This window comes from Ranitomeya variabilis, chromosome 7, assembly GCF_051348905.1.
Source record: "Ranitomeya variabilis isolate aRanVar5 chromosome 7, aRanVar5.hap1, whole genome shotgun sequence".
NCBI lineage: Eukaryota > Metazoa > Chordata > Amphibia > Anura > Dendrobatidae > Ranitomeya > Ranitomeya variabilis.
This window is the reverse complement of record NC_135238.1, coordinates 85,735,901-85,759,550: the sequence shown is the minus strand read 5'-3', so window position 1 is coordinate 85,759,550 and position 23,650 is coordinate 85,735,901. Positions and strand designations below refer to the sequence as shown.

Sequence of the window (23,650 nt, the reverse complement as noted above, 5' to 3'; positions counted from 1 at the left end):
AAGTGGAGCAGCACCCTTGTATACACAAAATACAAAGAAGCTAAAACAAAACGAAAAAAATGAGGTGGCGCACATGTTGGCATAAGTGCAATGTACAGATAGATGTGCAGTCACACTGTGGCATTCATCAAAGAAAACCTAAAATAAAGACAAAATGAGGAAATGCCCTGTAATAATAAATAACATACTTAATGTTTTGGACTGCCCGTATCTATTTTTACATCTGCTGACACAGTGAGAACTACAGGAGTTAGGTATTGTCCCTATTGGGGTACACCATGTCGCGGTGGGATGGCTTTTAGGCTTTTTTGATCAAAACAGTGGTAATTAAGTACTGTATGTTATTTATATGTACTATTATTATTTATTTACTTATTACTTATTATTTGCTCGTTTTTTTATCTTAGGTTCTGCTTATTAAATGGTCTTGGTGTAATTGCACTTATTATATTTCTTGACTTTGCATCAGACATGCGGATTTCTAGACCAGCTCCATTGGCACATGGGATTGTCCGATGACACCTCCCTTTACCATCACTAGAGCTTTTTCTCACAAGAATAATAAAAAATAAAACCTGCAAAAAAAAAAATAACTAAAATAGTGCGCACATAGTCTAAGGCAGAGATGTGCATCATAGAGGGCAATGTCGGTTTACGCCATACATCCCGATCCCATATCCGGGGTCAGCGCGGTGACACAAATATTGGGAGCACCTAAGGGTCTCTTATTGGCAGGTGCAGCACCCCGGGGACTTGTGGCTACCTGGGCTTAACCCCTTGTGATCCCATAAGAATGACCTGGCCAGGAAGGAGCACCCACGCCATCCCCAGGCTGGAGCAATGCTGTGCTGTGAGCCTGTGTAGTAGCTGAGCCGCTCTCTCCGCCCATCACTGCTCTCTCCTGGTCCCCTCCCTGCTCTCTCCGTGCTGCTCCTCCATCCTCTCACTCCGCCGTCTGGATCTGTGGTGCTCGCACTTACCGGGATGCTGCTGCTGCCGCTGCCGCTGCCGCTGGGGATCCCGTCATGCTGAGCCCCTGCTCCTCCAGTCCCAGCCGGCAGTCACGGTCTCTCTAGACATGGTGGTGGCAGAAGCTCACAGACCGTGCTGGACACTTTGTGATTACCGCCTCTGCTCGCTGCTCTTGCCTTCCCTATTACTGATCATAGCCCGGCCGGGGAAACTTGCAGCTTTTCCTACCTCCCTAAGTGACTGCCAAACCCCTACAGGCTGGAACTGTTCTGGTAAGACGCCTATGTGCCCCATCTGCACTGGGGGCTCTGCACTTGTCAGTGTCTCTAGGAAGGGGTCAGGGTGCTGCTGCAGCACATCATTGCTGGCAGCCCTCATTATGGGTGGAAAAGTCTCTTGCCATCTCTGGTGCTGGAGAATTCCTGGCAATGCTGTGTACCAGATGCCTGGATGCTGGGGTGTAGTGTGTGGAGTTCCTATAGTTCTTGCTGCAGGGTCTCATGGCCCCAGCGCTGTAGGTTTAGATGAGTCTGGGACACAATATTCTTATAATGTTCTGGTGACTTGTCTCCTAACCTCAGAGTTTACAGCCTGGATCTCAATGTAATCTGCTCAGGATTGTATTTCCCTGAATGTTTAGCTCTCATAGTATAGCATGTTAAGCTTTCAGATATAAAATGGATGGATAAACCTAAATAGATGTGAGATCAAGCTATAGATTCATTAGCAGATAGACAGAAAGTGATCGGAGAATTCTAGCTGCATTAATGCCAGATAAAGTCTTCCCTACAGTCCTATGCTATAGGGGAATTAGAGAAGAATCATTTCTAATGATGAACACATCATATATTATTTACACTGGGTGGTCTTCACAGGAAGCCCCTTTAATGGCACATAATGAAGGCTTACAAACTATCCCATTTTCATAGGCCGGTGCCTATTCACAACAGGAGGCAGACTGCGAACAACACAAAGACTAGTTTGTCATAAATCACATCTCAGCCTGACTGCTAAAGTCTTAAGTCATGTCAAACTGCAGCTTCCCATGCCCATAATCCTCCTGCTCCGCCGGGATACTGCCACTTGTGCGTCTGTGATATTATAGCTGGAGCCATAAAACATCAAAAAGTACCAGCCATGCAAATATGCCACTTTTATTGGATACAAAATCATCCTATGTCATTGGTCTGACATAGAAACGTGATATTTAGCACTGATTTTAAGGCTTCATCAGAAATCAGTTTATTGGTTTGAGAATAAAGGGGCATTAAATGCTTAATTTCTAGCAATTATATCTAATTTGTATTTATTCAGGTGGGAAGAGTTAATAATCTTTAAATAATGACATTACATACCCCCCCCTTATTTTATCACAGGGACCAAAAAAGGTCAAATTTAGGCCAAAATGCCAAATAAAGCTTGGTCCCATCAATTTAGCTCTGAGGAGCTTATCTGGGTTGCAGCATCAGGTCATGAGTCATGACTGGTGTTGTATTGACTGCCAAGTTGTGAAATATACTAATTAAATAAGGAAGGATGAGCCATGGAGTTACTGCACTTGTAAATCATCTTTGTGGCTGAAGGCTAGTTAATCAGATAATTGGGTGATCATGTCTTTTTTAGGCTTTTAGGACCCTGCCAGAAACATTACCCTCTTACTGTCTTTGTCAAGAAGAAGCCACTGATGTCTATATTGAATGAATAGTATCATTTGGGGAAGCGGTGGGAGATTTGTTCTGCATTATTAGCTCTGTAATATATATCTAAAGGGATGACTGTTCTCCTTATTGTATAGATTCTCCATGGCTGCACCCTATGCCTTCTATTAGGTTAGTGGAACGCATCCCTCTGGCCTGAGCAGCTACACAATAAATATGTTAAGGACTCCGAGCTATTGTCCTGCTGACTCTTCTTTCATTTTTAATATGATGATGTGGTTTGAAACCGAGGAATGTAATGAAAGAATCAATAGGGCTAAATCTTAATGGATCCGACGTCTAATGTATACGTTCTGTTTAATATTGTATCTTTCCGTAGAGTTGATTGATCAGGTTGCAGACAAACTGAACTCTGATATTTCTAAGGACCCCCTCCCCCACCGTTAGTGTCTCGCTATAGCCAGACGCTGCTTTACTTTATGTCACTAGAAATAATGGGACACCTTTATTTCTTAACATCGAGGCGTTTAACAGCGATCAGCCTTCACTCAGCCACACACAAAAAAACAATGCTTGTTTATTATCTCTTCACTTTGTTATAAAGTGCCACGCTCATCATTGCCTGGACAGATTCCAACGATTGATTTCACAGTATGCACCAAAATATATTCTCTCTCCATCCAAGATGAATGCATATTGTGTGCACATTACATGTAGCAATTCAATCAGCTCTTCTGAGAATAGACCCATAGAGCAGGAATCCCGCCTAATAAAAGATGAAATGAATCAAGTATTTCAATAAATCATTTTCTAATAAACCCAATCTGTGCTTCCACTTCTCCAAACTGAGTTTTTTTTTCCCCTTTTGCATTCGAGGTTTTGATGACAAAGAAAATGATCTTTTTCTGTGTGACACCAATACCTGTAAATTTGATGGAGAGTGTTTAAGAATCGGAGACAGCGTGACATGCGATTGTCAGTTCAAGGTAAGGAGCTTGCTACTATCTCATTTTTCACATTGACTAATGTGGGCATAAAAAGGGAATCTACTTTCACTGTCTTTCTCCGAGATGTTTGTTTTTTTTACAGCCTGGATAGTTGAAAGCAGAAGCGCTACCTGGGGAAAAATTGGCAAAGTAAACAAATACTGTCAAAACACAAAGGCTTTTCAAGGAAAATATTGACTATGTAGTGATGCCCACTTGGAACGAGCCCTGTGAGGTGTATTTTCCTCTTGTGGCCTTTTCCTCTTCATCTGTTTGTGTCAAGTTGAGGATCTAACTTTATATAATGACCTGTATATTGGTGTATTGGTAGTGTAGTAAATATTAGCCACCCATACAACCTCTGTATTAGAAGAAATGGATTACTGATGAAATCAGTGCAGGATTTGTTTACTAAAAATATTGCGCTAATTGTCCACCACTTCTGATGTAAATCGACAAACTTAGTTTATTAGCCATTGACTCTATTGCGGTCTACGTACTTTCAGATGTAGCCAAATGGACATGTACGGTCACATGCCTATCCAACTGCCTCTCCTGTGGTGGTCGACATGTCACCACTTTGGCCAGTCATTGCCTGCAGTGGTCCAGTCTGAGGAGGATGTATGGCTACTGCCTTTGTACAGTACATCATGTTTGGTCAGCATGGCCATGTGAACACTGCTGCCAATCACTGACCGGAGATGGGATGTGTTGTTCACCCCTTTGATGATATGTCCATCCAGCCAGAACATGATGTATGGAGACAGGTGAGGGACATGAACAGCTTTGGAAGAGGAGCAGCGAGGCACTATGATTTATTTTCATATTTCATAGTATACTGCATGATTTACAAAAATTGAGTGAAAAACTGGTTTAATAATAGAAAAGGTCAGTGATGCTATGTAACCAAACATACAGTGATGCTGAAATCTGTGAGAACCTGATATTCGCATTGGCTGCTGATATTGTGACTAGTGTGTAACAAGATGTGTGTTTGTGATGTAAACAGAAATATTAGTGAGGAATATACTATAATTGTGATCTGCTAATAGAACTTTTACATGTCAGGGTTATAGTTTTGTACATTTGTAGGGAGTTTAGGCGCCCATGAAGTATGCAAGCTACAATAATGACGCTTCATTGCAGTGCTATAAATTCATTACAGAATATTTTTTATGTTTTAGCGGAAAGAAGTTCTGTATTACAAGGAATGTTTCAGATACTTACACTGTAGGACTTTTGGAAGGGGATTCGTAGTTCTTCGATAGATCTACAGCTTTGAATACGTGAAATAACCAGAAACAAATAACCAATAGACAAAATAGACACCGCGCTTAAGGATCCCAAGACAGATAACACTGAGGAGGAAAACTAGGAAAACGAGAAATCCACAGGGTCTCCACTTGGATTCCTAGTACAGAAAACCCCCTCAAAACCCTCAGCAACAGTAGCAAATTCTTACTCAGACCCCATGACACAACACAATCCTACGTAAGCCACACAATGCATTTGACTAGTCAGGTGCCAATAAACTTTTAGCTTGTGCTCTCCTCTTGTGTGGTTGCAGCGACTGAGTGTGAACCTTTGCTGGATGTGTATCCTCGCCCACCCGGTAGGTGCAGCTGGGGGCTTAGGCAGTATATATGGCAGAGTGCAGTATATATCCAGGGAAGCCCCGGCCGGTAGCGTTCCCTGGATACCGCATGCAAAAAAAAAGATGGCCGCTAAGCTCCTCCTACTTCGTGACGTCACCTGTAGTACAGAGCGCTGGAAGACTCAAAAAGGGGAAGAGGATCAACCAACGTGTTTCGAAGAGCAACCCTGAGGAAGAAGAGCGTTGCTCTTCGAAACGCGTTGGTTGATCCTCTTCCCCTTTTTGTGTCTTCCACAAAGTACACGAAGTAGGAGGAGCTTAGCGGCCATCTTTTTTTTGCATGCGGTATCCAGGGAACGCTACCGGCCGGGGCTTCCCTGGGTATATACTGCACTCTGCCATTCGGTGCGCACTGCGCCTAAGCCCCCAGCTGCACCTACCGGGTGGGCAAGGATACACATCCTGCAAAGGTTCACACTCAGTCGCTGCAACCACACAAGAGGTGAGCACAAGCTAAAAGTTTATTGGCACCTGACTAGTCAAATGCATTGTGTGGCTTACGTAGGATTGTGTTGTGTCATGGGGTCTGAGTAAGAATTTGCTACTGTTGTTGAGGGTTTTGAGGGGTTTTTCTGTACTAGGAATCCAAGTGGAGACCCTGTGGATTTCTTGTTTTCCTAGTTTTCCACCTCAGTGTTATCTGTCTTGGGATCCTTAAGTGCGGTGTCTATTTTGTCTATTGGTTATATTGCTATACAGGGGTGCACTACCCTGGTTGACTCCAGCAGCTGAGGATCATTATTTTCTGGGTGAGCGCCAGTGTCATTATTCTAGTCAGAAACATATAAACTAAAAAATGTCTGCAGATCTTAATTGGAATCTAATAAGAAAAATCGGAAATTGAAAATCAGCTGTTACCCCTCACATCTTACTGTGAGCTACTACCAGTGTGCTGATGGATGCAGTAGAATCATGGTGATTGCTGTCCAGTGAGTTCATGTGATGGGATTGCTATAGTATATTGGCCTGGTATGTTATGAATGTAGCAAAAACACACAGTGACATGGTGAATATATAAAGGACTGGTAGCAGTCAGTGGTAAAGTATTAAAATTATACTTGAAAAATAGCAAATTTGACCAATATTTAGTTCTTATTACAGCTATATCTTATGCATATGATTTGTGATGCTTTACTTTGCTTTCTGTGGCATAGGATGGATTACTGAAATATATATTCCATTTCTAATAGGAACTATGTATGTGTGAACCTGTGTGAACACTAGTGTAGCATACTGTCAGCATGATAATATGCTCACCGATAGCCATCCTTTCTGCCAGTGCTGCTCTGCTCCTCTTCTGACAGCCATTCAGACTCTCCATCTCACTGTGCCCATGCGTGAGCTGGAAATCCCTATTACAATGTAAGTCTATGTAGTCTCATCCTGACACTCACATGACATGTCTGAGAAGAGAACTGAAGCGGCGCTGTATACAGGAGCAGATGGCAATCGATGAGTATATTAACACAATGACACTAACCACTCAAACATTTACACAGTGTAAGAAAGCAGGAGGTAAGGTCCTAGATGGCAGGTAGGTGTGACTAATATGGCTGGTCTCGATGATGTAAGTCCAGGAAGAAAGTGCACTAGTAACATTAGGTTACTGTGATAGTTTTTATTTTGACTGAATTTTGGGTCCAGGATTTAGGAGCAACCAAAAGAGCCTGGTGGGAAAGGTCGCTCCCATACTCCCATCCTGGTCTAATAGGCCTAATAGCAGGCTGCAGTTTGTGTTTTGCTGGGACTGGATAAAGATCATTCATGGTGAATACTCTATGATAGAAACTGAGGAGTGCCTGTGAGAGCAAGTTGGTGAGACCGCTTGATTTGTTTTGCCTTACCCAAAAGAAAGGACTGTTTTGTTATACATTTTTTGGAGCTACAAAGTTTATGAAAGACAATAAACCTTTGTTGTGACATTAAACCCTGTGCCTGTGCGTGTCCACATGGCTACCAGAGTAGCAGAAAGCTGAAACCCCTACAACAGGTTCAGAGAGTGGTTATTGGACATGGTTATTGTAGCGTGCCTCCAATGTTTATGTGGCCACCTTTCACTTGCTTTATATGAGAGTGGCCATGCGTAGAATGACACCACATAATAATGAGTTGTGTGCCGCCATCAGTGCATCTGCATGGAAAACATATACAGCAGATGATATTATTGGTGCTGGTGCGTTATCACATGTCATTCATGTTGAAACACAAAGCAATGACAGTTTTGTTGCTACTGTTGTTATTATACCGTAAATGTATGATTTGGGTCTCCACATACATGTAACTATTTTGTTAGCATAGACTATATTGTGAAGGGAAATAAAAAAGAAATTCAGCAATGCAGCCCATTAACATAAGTGGCAACATCAATTTTATTATTTCTGAGCATTGTTTTCAAATATGTATCTCATATTGTTGCTCTGCCTTGGGAAATTTCAGTGCGAGAAACTCATCTAACCTGCAGAACGTAGACCTTCGAGCTGCTCTATGTATATTATATTACTATTACTGCTATTAATACTATTATCATCACCATAATCACATAATAATACAAGGAATAGAAAATACAATATGTTAATATGAACGATTCTGGCCATTTGCAGAGGATTTCCAGTCTGCTGGATTAACAGTTGTAACCTTGTTGTTTTTATTGCAGTAATATTAAATTATGGTACACAATGTCTCAGGGGCCTACGTGACATAGCACAATGTTACTTCTAAGCTGCCATCATCTACTTATGTGCCATCAAGTCCTAAGATACCTTACCTTTTCCTTTCACATTGCGAAAACTCAATAGTGTTGTGGATGTTAACCTCAGGCTTAGTACTGACTAGAGTTTTTTCTTTATCTACTTTCCCTGAAGAATATTTGCAACTCAGGTTTATCATTCATTGCAGGATACACAGAAAATATCAACATCACTTTTGTGAGAAAATCACTTGTCTCCCGCAACTGGAGATCTGGTCCATTATTCTAGAGGAGACGAACAATAACTGTACAATACAGGGATTTATGATCTATACAAATTGGGCAATGTAAGAAAAATATTCATCAGTAGATGATGTCTGATTTAATTGCGCAATGGCACCATTATTCACTATATATCTTAGAAGTAGGGCAACATAGTGGCTCAGTGGTGAACACTGTGGCTGGGGTCCAGGGTTCAGATCCCGCCAAGGACAACATCTGCAGGGAGATTGTATGTACTCCAAAGACATACTGATATGGAATCTAGATTGCAAGCCCCAATGGGGACAGCAATGATAATGTATGTAACGCGCTGCAGAGTATGATGGCGCTATATAAATGAGTAAAATAAAGTGCACACTATGGGAATGGTAGCATAGTTTATGATATATATAGAGCAAACCTTTGGATTTCAGTGTAAAAAAAAATGATTTCTATAAAGTTTATACTATGTCATCTGCCATTCTGTTGAACTGAATGAGAGTCACATTCACACGGCCAGAGGACTCATACTGCTCATCTATTTACCATGTATTTCACTTTCAGGTCTTTTCCGCTCCTTTTTGCATTGCAATTATTCTCCCCTAAAAGTAGACCTGTAAGGACCCTTTTTACTTTTTTGCATGGTCCATACACTTTACCTTTGTGCCTGAACCCTCCTGGATAGACCAAAAAATAATCTGTGCTAATTACCATATTTTCCGACGTATAAGACGAATGGGCATATAAGACAACCCCTAAGTTTTCCAGTTAAAATATAGAGTTTGGGATATACGACTTTTTAACCCCTGAAAATGTTTTCAAAAGTCGGGGGTCATCTTATACGCCGGGTGTTGTCTTATAGGGCGGGTGCGGAGCAATCTGTGGTCGCCGCATATGGTGGGGGGAGCGGTCCCGATGACGGGGTGAGGGGGCGCCTCACCAGGAAGGTGTAAGTGAAACAAGCTGCAGGTGTCTGGGACGTCCGGGGTATGAAAAAAAGAGAGAGCAGCGCTGTGCCCAGAAAACCACACTTCTTTCACCCGTCTGGCCCGCCCTTGTATCCTATTACCTACTTCTCTTCCTCTCAGATCTCGCTTCTGGGGACTGCAGTGAAGCGGCGCAGGCGCACATGTGCGAGATCTGAGAGGCAGAGAAGGAGGTAATCGGATACAAGGCCAGACGGGTGAATGAGGCATGTTTTTCTGGGCACAGTGCTGCTCTCTCTTTTTTTCCATAGCCTCGGGCGTCCCAGACACCTACAGCTTGCACCTTCACCTTGTCATCGGGACCGCTCCCCCCACCATATACAGCGACCGCAGATTGCTCCACACCCACCCTATAAGACGACACATGGCATACAAGACGACCCCCAACTTTTGAGAAGATTTTCAGGGGTTAAAAAGTCATCTTATACGCCGGAAAATACGGTATTACTAATTGCTCAGTGTTGTAATGCTACACTAAAATGAAGAAGAATGCTAATCCTGCCTTCTCCACTCAGGGGGTCCTCTCATGTAATATGTCTCATCTAGCAGATTGCTTTTCAGTTCAGGTTCGTCTTAGTATTACACACTGATAATGTCCATATTATCTAAATTCTCTAAGCTTCTGCCTCTATTGTATTACGGCATATGGCTGCAATTAATCCAGACATGGTAGATGCTTTATAGGTGAGTGTGGTGCTTCTGCGTGATCTGCTGCCGTCTTGGTACTCAGATGTTAGAACTCTAGAGAGCGTGGATTTAGGATAAACTGCAGTATACAAAATAACCGGACATTTCACTACTTCTGAAATCGCATATTTTAAACCATAATATTAATATAAACCATGAACCAGGTTCTGAGTGTTCTCTGCATAAATTTTTCTACAGCCGTTTTCAAAGACAAACAGAATTTGTGCAATGTGGCATTTTTCATAAAATTTTAGTGCCAGTTTTGAGTTTTGCATGTTATAAACTACAGTAATATAAAATAAAAGATAAATTACACTACTTGCAATGTCTTTGGGTCATTGGCAGTTTTTACAAACCGCAGCTTGCCCTGGGTTTGCGTGGTTTTTGTGATTCTTTGGCTATAGGTTTAACTAGAACTGCAAGTAAAATGCATTAGTGGGGCAAAATAAAAGCCATGTGACTGAAATGCATGTGGTTTCTTACACTCACTTTTAATCTAATATGCTATATGACATACCGGTATATATTTTTCAGAAGCACTTTTCAGCTAGTTCTCCATGATAAATATGCAGTATGTATTGTCCGCGTAGGTGCTACCCATGTACCCATGCGATTAGTTACAGCTTATATACATACCCGGACCCCACCAATACCAGCAGTTTAATTCTATACATCAGCCCTCTGCTGCACAATCATGGGGTGCTGATGGACTATTATTACAACAAAACGGGCTACAATTGTCGTTCGTTTTTGCCCCATAGCAATGCCTATTAGATACTGCTGGAGAATCAAATAGGTTGTCCTCCGTCACCCCATCATTGTAGGAAACTGTTTAATAGGCATTCACAATGTATGCTATTCTCAGTGTCCTCTGGATTTAATTGTGCCTGTCACTGGAAACTCCCAATTGTCACTCTTTATTAGCAGAATGTGTTACCTTATGAGCACTATTGATTACAGGACAATTACGGTACTCCATGAGGTTTGGACTTAATGCAACCTACATTCACGGTCTGAGTATGGACCCAATGTATGGACTGGTCATGGTTCTCCTGACCCGAACTCAATAACCTCATATATACCCATGATGCTGATGAATTTGGAGCAGTAGACCCATGGCCAGTTTGTACATCCATAAAATATGGAAATTTGAAACTGGCCTAAAGTTGTGTCAGTGAAGGCCTAACATACTGCCTGCTAGTTTATTACTGACAGTAATGTTTTGGTATACTAAGGTATTATAGATGCAAATTGTACGGTAACTTAGGGGGACTAAAAACATAATGAAATTAATTTGAATAAAGTTTATGAAGAAAATCATTAACATTTAGTGACATATGGTATCACCACAATTGTAATGACCCATACAATTACTTATCATGGTATTTCTTCTTGTGTTTGCGTGGGTATCCTCTCGGTTCTCCGGTTTCCTCCCACATGACAAAGACATACTGATACTAAATTTAGATTGTGAGCCCCAATGGAGACATTTATCAACATTAAACCTCATTTGCCAAGTGTTTGCCAATTCAGTCATCTTATCCAGGTCGTTTTGTAATATTTTAAACTCAAATTCATATTTTAATATCCTACATAGTTTGGTGTCTTCGGCAGAGACTGACACTTTACCCTCAATCCCATCCGCAAGGTCATTAATGAAGAGGTTATAAAGAATTGGTCTTATCACAGATCCCTGTGGTACCCCACTGCTGACTATATCCCATTTAGAGAACGTACCATTTATCACAACTCTTTGTTTCCCGTCTTTTAGCAAATTCCTTACCCATCTGCATATAGTTTCCTCAAGTCCTTGTTTCTGTGGCTTCAGTATAGGCTGTTACGAGGAACTGTATCAAATGCCTTGGCAAAGTCCAGATAAATCACATCAGCTGCATTATCTACGTCCAGATTTGCACTTCGCTCCTCATAGAAACCCAACATGTTAGACACGACTTATTCTTCATGAATCCATGCTGGATGTCTATTTCTGCAGATCATTTCTTATAATGCCCTCAAAAGCTTTGCACACTACTGTCGTCAGGCTTTCCGGACATTCTTTAAGATTTTTCTCAGGTTTTGCCCAATGTACTGCATAGGATACATCTGCCGTGGAAAGTTGCAGCATACCTTACCTTTCAGTTATGTTGTCTTATATTGAGAATTGCACCTGCGTTCATTTCCTGACCTGGACATATTTTTATCTAATGGAAATAAATTGTGAAATGTCCCATTCAATGAATGGCATTTTTTATGTGGAACACTTTGCCAGTACTAGTTATAAACGGGTACTCTGATGGTAATTCTAATATAGGAATCCTGACTGCTGATTGGATATTTATATTTTTTAGGAAGACTTGAATCAATCAGAAGACTCTTGTTATTAAAATCCCAAATCACGTTGATATAGCTTGTTCTAGCCTTCTATCTTCTCAAAAAGGGATGACTTATCCTGCTCGCTTCCGCATTGGGGGTGAGCGATGCTGATAAAGTTGTATCTGTACATAAAGCAGTTATCACACACATGTTTTATACTTTCTCATGAGGTCAGTGGTGCTGGTGAAGTCACATCGGCACATACATGCCATAGTGTGTGCACAATCAGCAGGTATGGAACACATGTCCTATAGACGTGACTGGCACTGATGATGTCGCGGCAGCACATACTCGCCAGGACGCCTGCCTAATACTTGCTAATCTCCCACTCATCCTGGCAGGTATATACACATGTGATGGCATCGGCTTACCTCCCAATATGCAAGAAAGTGTGATAAAGCAACCTTGCTAAAGGGAATCTATCACCAGGTTTTTGCCACCTAATCTGAGAGCATCATAATGTAGACTGTTGTGAATTTGCTTTTTGCTCCCTCTAGTGGTTACTAGTTTTTTGATTCTGGTTTTTCTGTCATTCCTTTTATCCGCACCTGGGTCGTTAGTTAGGGGTGTTGCTATATAAGCTCCCTGGACCTTCAGTTCAATGCCTGGCAACGTAGTTATCAGAGCTAGTCTGCTGTGCTCTTGTCTACTGATCCTGGTTCCAGTTATATCAGCTAAGTCTGCCTTTTGCTTTTTGCTATTTGTTTTGGTTTTGTATTTTTGTCCAGCTTGTTCCAAATCTATATCCTGACCTTTGCTGGAAGCTCTAGGGGGCTGGTGTTCTCCCCCCGGACCGTTAGACGGTTCGGGGGTTCTTGAATTTCCAGTGTGGATTTTGATAGGGTTTTTGTTGACCATATAAGTTACCTTTCTTTATTCTGCTATCAGTAAGCGGGCCTCTCTGTGCTAAATCTGGTTCATTTCTGTGTTTGTCATTTCCTCTTACCTCACCGTCATTATTTGTGGGGGGCTTCTATCCAGCTTTGGGGTCCCCTTCTCTGGAGGCAAGAAAGGTCTTTGTTTTCCTCTACTAGGGGTAGCTAGATTCTCCGGCTGGCGCGTGTCATCTAGAATCAACGTAGGAATGATCCCCGGCTACTTCTAGTGTTGGCGTTAGGAGTAGATATATGGTCAACCCAGTTACCACTGCCCTATGAGCTGGATTTTTGTATTCTGCAGACTTCCACGTTCCTCTGAGACCCTCGCCATTGGGGTCATAACAGTTTGCCAGGCCAATATTAAATGTTTAATGCATTGCAGAAGAGGGATTATAAGAAAGAAGATTCTGAGTTTTTTTTTTCTTCTTCCCCTTTACCTCAGAGTGGCTATGCTTGCTGCAGACATGAATGTCCAGACCTTGATTACAAGTGTGGACCAGCTGGCTACTCGTGTGCAGGGCATACAAGACTATGTTATCAGAAATCCTAGGTCAGAACCTAAAATACCGATTCCTGAACTGTTTTCCGGAGACAGGTTTAAGTTTAGGAATTTCGTGAATAATTGTAAATTGTTTTTGTCCCTGAGACCCTGTTCATCTGGAGATTCTGCTCAGCAAGTAAAAATTGTTATTTCGTTCTTACGGGGCGACCCTCAGAATTGGGCTTTTTCGCTGGCGCCAGGAGATCCGGCATTGGCTGATCTTGATGCGTTTTTTCTGGCGCTCGGTTTACTTTATGAGGAACCCAATCTTGAGATTCAGGCAGAAAAGGCCTTGCTGGCTATGTCTCAGGGGCAGGACGAGGCTGAAGTGTATTGCCAAAAATTTCGGAAATGGTCCGTGCTGACACATTGGAACGAGTGTGCACTGGCCGCTAATTTTAGAAATGGCCTTTCTGAAGCCATTAAGAATGTTATGGTGGGTTTTCCCATTCCCACAGGTCTGAATGATACTATGGCACTGGCTATTCAAATTGACCGGCGGTTGCGGGAGCGCAAAACCGCAAATTCCCTCATGGTGTTGTCTGAACAGACACCTAATTCGGTGCAATGTGATAGAAAAACCGCAAATTCCCTCATGGTGTTGTCTGAACAGACACCTGATTTAATGCAATGTGATAGAATCCTGACTAGAAATGAGCGGAAAATTCATAGACGCCGGAATGGCTTGTGCTACTACTGTGGTGATTCTACACATGTTATCTCAGCATGCTCTAAACGTATAGCTAAGGTTGTTAGTCCTGTCACCGTTGGTAATTTGCAACCTAAATTCATTCTGTCTGTAACTTTGATTTGCTCACTGTCATCTTATCCTGTCATGGCGTTTGTAGATTCAGGTGCTGCCCTGAGTCTCATGGATCTCTCATTTGCTAAGCGCTGTGGTTTTACCCTTGAACCATTAGAAAATCCTATACCTCTTAGGGGTATTGATGCTACACCATTGGCAGCAAATAAACCGCAGTATTGGACACAGGTTACCATGTGCATGACTCCTGAACACCGCGAGGTGATACGTTTCCTGGTTTTACATAAAATGCATGATTTGGTTGTTTTAGGGCTGCCATGGTTACAGACCCATAATCCAGTCCTGGACTGGGAGGCTTATTTGAGGTGTTTTGTCTCTGCTGATCAGGACGATTGGGTGACATTCTTGCCGTTGGCTGAGTTTGCCCTTAATAATCGGGCTAGTTCCGCCACCTTGGTTTCGCCTTTTTTCTGCAACTCTGGTTTCCATCCTCGCTTTTCTTCGGGTCATGTGGAGCCTTCTGACTGTCCTGGGGTGGATTCTGTGGTGGATAGGTTGCAGCAGATCTGGAATCATGTGGTGGACAACTTGAAGTTGTCACAGGAGAAGGCTCAGCGCTTTGCCAACCGCCGCCGCGGTGTGGGTCCCCGACTACGCGTTGGGGATTTGGTATGGCTTTCTTCCCGCTTTGTTCCTATGAAGGTCTCCTCTCCCAAATTTAAACCTCGTTTTATTGGGCCGTACAAGATATTGGAAATCCTTAATCCTGTATCTTTTCGTCTGGATCTTCCTGTGTCGTTTGCTATTCACAATGTATTTCATAGGTCCTTGTTGCGGCGGTACATTGTGCCTGTAGTTCCTTCTGCTGAGCCTCCTGCTCCGGTGTTGGTTGAGGGCGAGTTGGAGTACGTGGTGGAGAAGATCTTGGATTCTCGCCTCTCCAGGCGGAGGCTTCAGTACCTGGTCAAGTGGAAGGGCTATGGTCAGGAGGATAATTCCTGGGTGGTCGCCTCTGATGTTCATGCGGCCGATTTAGTTCGTGCCTTTCATGCCGCTCATCCTGATCGCCCTGGTGGTCGTGGTGAGGGTTCGGTGACCCCTCACTAAGGGGGGGGTACTGTTGTGAATTTGCTTTTTGCTCCCTCTAGTGGTTACTAGTTTTTTGATTCTGGTTTTTCTGTCATTCCTTTTATCCGCACCTGGGTCGTTAGTTAGGGGTGTTGCTATATAAGCTCCCTGGACCTTCAGTTCAATGCCTGGCAACGTAGTTATCAGAGCTAGTCTGCTGTGCTCTTGTCTACTGATCCTGGTTCCAGTTATATCAGCTAAGTCTGCCTTTTGCTTTTTGCTATTTGTTTTGGTTTTGTATTTTTGTCCAGCTTGTTCCAAATCTATATCCTGACCTTTGCTGGAAGCTCTAGGGGGCTGGTGTTCTCCCCCCGGACCGTTAGACGGTTCGGGGGTTCTTGAATTTCCAGTGTGGATTTTGATAGGGTTTTTGTTGACCATATAAGTTACCTTTCTTTATTCTGCTATCAGTAAGCGGGCCTCTCTGTGCTAAATCTGGTTCATTTCTGTGTTTGTCATTTCCTCTTACCTCACCGTCATTATTTGTGGGGGGCTTCTATCCAGCTTTGGGGTCCCCTTCTCTGGAGGCAAGAAAGGTCTTTGTTTTCCTCTACTAGGGGTAGCTAGATTCTCCGGCTGGCGCGTGTCATCTAGAATCAACGTAGGAATGATCCCCGGCTACTTCTAGTGTTGGCGTTAGGAGTAGATATATGGTCAACCCAGTTACCACTGCCCTATGAGCTGGATTTTTGTATTCTGCAGACTTCCACGTTCCTCTGAGACCCTCGCCATTGGGGTCATAACAGTAGACTCAGGGATCCTGATTCCAGCGGTGTGTCATTTTCTGGCCTGCTTGCTGTAGTGTTGATAAATTCACTGTTTGTGGGAAGTAGGTTATCACTAAATGTCTAGTAAACCTGCTACCATGTAGTCTACGATATTCATGAGCCCTGTATAACCCACCCCGCCACTGATTGGCAGCTTTGTGCCTATGCACAGTGTACACAGAAAGCTGCTAATTAGAGGTGTGGATTGGTTGTACAGATGTCAGCATAAACACAACTGGTAGATTTGCAGCAGATAAAAGAGTGGTTTTATCAAAATTTCAGCACCCAAAAAAGTATGTGACGCATCACTGGAATCCGTGACTATCTGTTTAATCAGTTATAATGTGCCTTTAACAGCCACGGGTGGAGCGGTGTTGTGCCTGTGACTGTTAACCTTTTAAATCCCGCTGTCATTGGATGGGTTGTGATGAAATCCGGGGGGCTGCTCATGATCCCTGTGCCTGTCATTATGATCCTCCTATGAATGCTGTCCTGTGGCTGGCATTCATAGGAGATTGTGATTTCTGAAATACATAGTAGTGATGATGCTCTGCTATTTATAGCATAAGTGATCGGATGATCGCAGCTTCAAGTTCCCTGAGAGTACTATTAAGTGAAAAGTAAAAAAAAACTAAATTTATCATTTAACAAAAGGAAGGAAAAAAATTAAAAAAACACAAAAATTCAAATCGCCCTCCTTTTGCCCCTTTTGACAATAAAGCAATAAAAAAGCACATATCTGGTATCATTGCATTCAGAAATGTCCGATATATAATAAATTAATCCAATCGGTAAACGACGTAATGAAAAAAAAATCATAACGCCACAATTATGTTTTTTTTCTCTGCCTCAAGACTACAATTAAATGCAATAACAGGCAACCAAAACATTATATCTACCCCAAGACAATATTAATAAAAACATCAGATCAGGGCACAAAAAACAGCCCTCACTCAGCCCCAGGTCCCGAAAAATGTACACGTTCCGGATCTCGGCACATGGTGACAAAAACAATTTTTTTTTTACAAATTTCAGATTTTTAATTATTATTCTAACACTTCTGAATAATTCGTAACTCGTTACCTTACTGTACTTTAAGAAATGTATACAGTTTCTGTATATATGGACAATGGACAGTTTTTGTATGGAGCCAATTAACCCAACAGTATGAGTTGGGAAAATCAACAAGATTCATGGAAGGCGGCAGCGCTTAGTCACCATGCTGGCCATGTTATCTACCCGTATACAGCTAAGTCATGATTGCATAAGGGTGTGCTTGCTTAGTATTTTCTAAGTAATACGTGGTGATACGTTTCTGTAATCATTTTGTAGCTATTTAGAATGATCTTTCCTACACAAGATATCTTTAATCATTGACTAGGTGATAATCTTCAACACTCAAAGTTACAATGCATGAACTTCAGGAAATTAGCATCATTTATTGAGTTTAATGGGATAGTTAATTAATCACTGATGTCAAGAAAAGTTCATCTGGACAGGAAGAGGTTGCTGGAAATACAGTATTTTTTAGCCATTTCTTGAGGACAATTAATTTGACTTGATACGGTAAATCACATTCAGTGATTCCTCTGGAGAGATTATTTGCATGAAATTTAATCACATGAGAAATCACTCTTAACTTTAAAGCTTACACTTATGAGAACTTTATGATAAAGGGCAGCTTTGAAAATGTACAGTTCGGGACAGTAATGAAATGTGACCTACTTCTAACAAGATCATTTTTCAGCACCATGTTATCAGGGTTCAGTCGATTCATGGTTGCTGGTATCAAAGTACATTTCAATTCCTTTAATCTGGTTTCTGATAATTCAGAAATTATGATAATCCGGTGCTTGTTTCTAGCACAGAGCATGACAATATTGAATTTCCTGAAACCAGAACTATGAGAACCAATTAGGAAGTCATGTGAGTAAAAATCAAAGTGATAGGGTGTCCTCTCATTTGTCTTTTATCCCATCACAGAAAGTCCCTATAATATGAGATCTGCTACACTGATCACACGATTGCTGTAATACCTTCTCCCAAGACAGCTGATTTTACATGGGAAAATTGGAAAATGGTTTGTGAAGATGAAAAAATCCCTTTAGGGCTCTCAACCCTTGTGAATAAACTTTATAGATCTTTCTATGATTTATGATTTAATATGTTATCAATCAATATATATTATGTGACGTGAGTCACTATAGTAAATATTGGTCTCAGAAGTGGAGAGAAGGACTACAAAATAATGGACAGCAAAAATATGTACTACTTACAGAATACGTAAAGGAAGGTCAAACAATCCAAGGTCAGGTCCAGGAAATGGCGCAGTGCAACAAGGACAAGTCAGAGACGAAATTCAACTCACGAGCTGAGGTCAGGAAAACCAGGAAGACAAGACAGTTTACAGGGAGCAAGCACAAGAAAAGTCAGGTCACATGCAGAGAGTCTAAGTTCAGGAAGGGAATAAAATCAGGCTGGGTCAGGCACAGAGCACAGAGGGATCAGACTTACACGGTCAGCAGCAAGTGTATGATTGACACTGGATGGAGGAGCTAGCATGCTTAAGTAGAAGACTAATCAAGGAACGTGAACACAGATGATTGCAGCACAGACCCAGCACAACCAAAACAGACTGACAGCCCCTACACATAGTAACATATCAGACAGGATCAGAGTGGAGATCGTGACATATTACCTAATTTTCCACCATAAATAATAGAGAAAGCTAGCAGCTTCTACTTTAATTCACAATGTTCTTCTTATTCTAGTATATGTAATATAATATTTTGTAACATCTTTTTAATACCTTTACATTGTGCAACTTTCTCATTCTTTTTCTAAATATATAAATAGATTACTGGATGGTACCATTATTTTCCTACACTGTTAACTTATATATACATTTCTAAGATATTATGTAATACAAAATGACAACAGAATTGGTATTCAATGGAAAACATAAGAATTTAAAGTGTAATTGTGGCTGCCTCCAGCTCCTCCCTCCCCTTTGTAATGAATCTTATGAGTAGCAAATGTCATAGTCTATCTCAGTAATGTGAAATTCTGAAATGTTACTACTGGAAACAGAGTTTACAGAGCGAAAAATCAGAAAGCCTACAAAAAATAGTAAAAAGACTGATGAATGGTATAAATAATCCTTTATTAGTTAGAAAATTATAAAAGGAGGTTTAAATTGGGGAACACATATAGGGCAACATAAACAGTAGAAATGAGTATAAGTAAAAATGGTATTAATATATAAGATGGCAATTATGGGGAATTAGCCCAGTATAGGTAAATATAACAACAAATAATCATGGCTGAATTCCAGACATCTAGAGAAAAGAAATCCTACAAAGATAATGGTAACAACTCAAGTGTCTGGAAGGTAATGCACAGATGAAAGAAACAATCAGGCTTATCCATGTGTACTCCTCCTGCTGAAATGGCGACAGCCCCAATTAATGTTTCGATGTGAGTGAAGCACCTGCTAGGGCCTAGGGTTACTCGGAACCGAGTCGGTTCTTAAAGGGATGTGTCATGGTGGCAGTGACCCGGTCCGTGGCCCTGGTCATCCCATAAAAGGGGATGTGAATGGGGAATAAAGTTTATGAAAGTTATTTGTTCGTGACGCCACCTGTGGTATTTGGCCAGGGATGGCCGGCGCTGATTAAAAGGATCCTCTGGGGATGATGGTATTGCAGCAGAGGTGGTATAGTTCCCCACTGGTAGAACTTTGTCCTCAGGGCTCCCAGTGTAGTTGGTAAGGATTATAGATGGTGAAGTGCAGTAAAGAATTAGAGGACACAAGGTTGCAGTCTCTTTATCTTTTACTGGTAGTATGCAGCCACAGTCAAGGAACAAATCACAATAGAAAGGGGATCCAAACTCAGTATATCAAGGGAGGAATTATTTCTATATAAATATGATAAATCAAAGTATAATATCACATAATCCCACCTTTAGTCACAGTCCAGGGTACGGATCACAGGTGATGGTGAGGTCCGGCCAGCCTGGAAGCGATTCAGAATCCACCTAGCCAGGTGGGGTTGGAAGCCTTCCTTACTGCACTGTGTTGTAGTCCCAACAACACAAGGTTCTTACTTTCTCTCTGTCCTATTAATAGGACAATATCCATATGGCAGGCAACTTGTGCCTTTTTACAGGTATCCCTACTTGCGGTGACTCCGGGCTATATATGCTGCTGTGCCTTTGGATGTAATGGTGGACAGGTGACTTGAAATCTCCTGCCCACCGGTTTCTGCTGTGGGTCATACAGTTACCCCACAACCGTGGAATTCTAGCTTCCGGTTTCTTGCGCTGATTCTGGAGGGAGCCCTATCGCAGCTCCACACCCAGTATCTTTCCTCTCCTTCTTCTTCCTTCACAGTCTCTCACAGACTACTCCATCAGGAGCTGCAGAACCTCGTGTCTGCACGGCCCCAGCTCTTCTCTAGACTGACTCTCTGACAGACTCCCTCTGACAGACTGACTCACTCCTCCAGCCAGAATATATACAGGGGAGCCACCCACAAACTGGATCAGAGCTTCCCCTTCTGGCCTGGAGTCAGAACATGTTGCATGTATGTGCTACCTGTTAAAGAGATTTTTCCTCGCTACCAGGCATGACATCACCCTCCCCGTGAGGAAGGCAACACCACTGTAACAACCGGCTTCCTGGGGTGTTACATGAGCCTTCGTCAGGGTGTTGTCAGCATGAAAAATCAGTCCAATAGGAGAAAAATGCATATTTCTCTAAGATATGTTAGAAAGTTTTTTACTTTCATGTGTACTATTGAGTTCTGAAAAATAAATGTAAATTACAGTTACTCTTTAAATAAATCTTTGTGTGTAATTGGATAGAAAATCCAAGAAAAACACAAAGTTTTTATATGTTTCAGATCCAATGTGCATCCTTAGCCGTTTCATATAATTTGCCTTGGCTAAAAACCCAATCAGGTATAAGACATATCATCTATTTTTTCTTGTTGGAATTTATGTGGAAATCAAATAAAGTTCTAAGAAGTTAAATTCTGGAAAATCTTTTATTCTGTATAATTCTTCCCTGTATTCAGTGTATATGAATGGTGATGACATAAGCTAGAATGAATACTTTGGAGACGTAGTCATTTTTATTTTTTTCATTTTTGTTCTTTCTTCCTTGACATCGAAGAGCCTGAACATTCCTTTTTCTTGTTAGCAAGGCCATATGAGGGATTCTTTTTTGTGAGGCAAGTTTTTGGGCACAGACATATTGGTTAAGATGGAGTTACAGCTAATTAGGAGGCCTTATTAACAGATGATGAGTTTAGTTGATAAAAGTAGCTCCTGGACAGTGTAATTTAGTTTGAGGTGTTTTAGGCCTAAAGGTACCGTTACACTAAACGACTTACCAACGATCACGACCAGCGATACGACCTGGCCATGATCGTTGGTAAGTCGTTGTGTGGTTGCTGGGGAGCTGTCACACAGACAGCTCTCTCCAGCGACCAACGATCAGGGGAACGACTTCGGCATCGTTGAAACTGTCTTCAACGATGCCGAAGTCCCCCTGCAGCACCCGGGTAACCAGGGTAAACATCGGGTTACTAAGTGCAGGGCCGCGCTTAGTAACCCGATATTTACCCTGGTTACCATTGTAAAAGTAAAAAAAAAAAAAAACCACTACATACTCACATTCTGATGTCTGTCACGTCCCCCGCCGGCATCCACAGGGTTAAAACTGCTTTCGGCAAGAGCGCTGCTAATATGCACGCGGTGCTGCCGAGAGCTTCCCTGCACTGAATGTGTCAGTGACGTCACCACTGTGCTAGGCTTTACGGCCGGTGCTGACACAGTCAGGGCAGGGAAGCTCTCGGCAGCAGCGCGTGCATATTAGCAGCGCTCCTGCCGAAAGCAGTTTTAACCCTGTGGACGTCGGGGGACATGACAGACATCAGAAGGTGAGTATGTAGTGTTTTTTTTTTACTTTTACAATGGTAACCAGGGTAAATATCGGGTTACTAAGCGCGGCCCTGCGCTTAGTAACCCGATATTTACCCTGGTTACAAGTGAACACATCGCTGGATCGGCGTCACACACGCCGATCCAGCGATGACAGCGGGTGATCAGCGACCAAAAAAAAAAGGTCCTGATCATTCCCATCGACCAACAATCTCCCAGCAGGGGCCAGATCGTTGGTCGCTGTCGCACATAACGAGATCGTTAGCGGGATCGTTGCTACATCACCAAAAGCGTGACGTTGCAACGATATCGTTAACGACATCATTATGTGTGACTCAGCCTTTAGTGTGTGGAGCAAAGAGAGCAGCAGTGATAGCAACATGCATAATCACTGCAAGTAGAGAAGGTGAATGCTGGTGACCCAGAATTCAGATAGTGACAGTACTTGTCACACTGTGATCATAGGAAGGTTGGGGAGGAGGGACCCTACACTGTCCCTTAATCCAGGTAGGCCCTAATGTATCCCTAACTGCAGAGTTACCCCTGAAGGTGGAGATGCCTGGGATTTGTACCTCTCTGTGCTCCTACAAAATCCTATGCAGCTGTCAATATCCCCCAGGAAGGAAAGGAGCAGGAGTAAAAGGGTAACACTGGCTGGACAAAGTACACAGGGAAAATGAGTAGCAACATGAAAGAACGCCAGAAGGGGAAGTTAGAGGTATTCGCAACAAACTGCATGCAATATTCGCAAGATGTTCTTCTGAACACTTTCTCCAAAGAAGCCAGGAACAGAATTAATATTTTATTGATCGCATGGAGGGAAGACAGACACATGTTTATACAATGGAAAGGTGTGGTTGCAATAAGGAGCAGCCAAAAGACCATGAGGAACTGTAAACCCTTTCCATGTAACAAGAAACCTGTTAACTCATGAATGGGTGTATAGATTTAAAGAGGACCTGTGCTCAACTAATTGTAGTGATCTTTTAATCTCCTATGTACCACAGGTGACAGTAGAATGCAGCGCATTCAAGTCAATACCGCTGTGCATTAATGAGGACCCTGAGACAGGCAAAGTGTAGGCCAGATCAATAAATCCCATGTCCACTATGCGTGCACCGATGCCTGTGGCTTACCTGCGGAGACGGATATGCGTCACGTCTTTCCAGACCGCAGCATGTCTATTTAACTTGTGGATGCGCTCAGTCTCCGCAAGACAAATGACACCCGTACAATGCATTGGACGCGGTGAATCTGCACAATGAACACATGCAGAATCACTTGCGTTCAATAGCCGGCTCCGCTTTGGACACAGCAGACATGTGTTGTGTCCACATCAGTGCCTAATACTGAACGTCTGCACA

General features: G+C 42.3%; 1 protein-coding gene across 2 annotated transcripts in view; it reads left to right on the top strand.

The window, feature by feature from the left end:
* The first annotated feature begins 680 nt into the window (after positions 1-680).
* TMEFF2 (transmembrane protein with EGF like and two follistatin like domains 2) overlaps positions 681-23,650 on the top strand; it is a 1,006,851-nt gene continuing 983,881 nt past the window's right edge. For both annotated transcript variants that reach the window (XR_013218244.1, XM_077275380.1), the window contains exons 1-2: positions 681-1,244; positions 3,507-3,616. Coding sequence is in view for 1 of the 2 variants with exons in the window: in XM_077275380.1 (XP_077131495.1) it covers positions 1,079-1,244; positions 3,507-3,616 (276 nt within the window). In the remaining variant the exon portion in view is untranslated. The remainder of the gene's footprint in view (positions 1,245-3,506; positions 3,617-23,650) is intronic.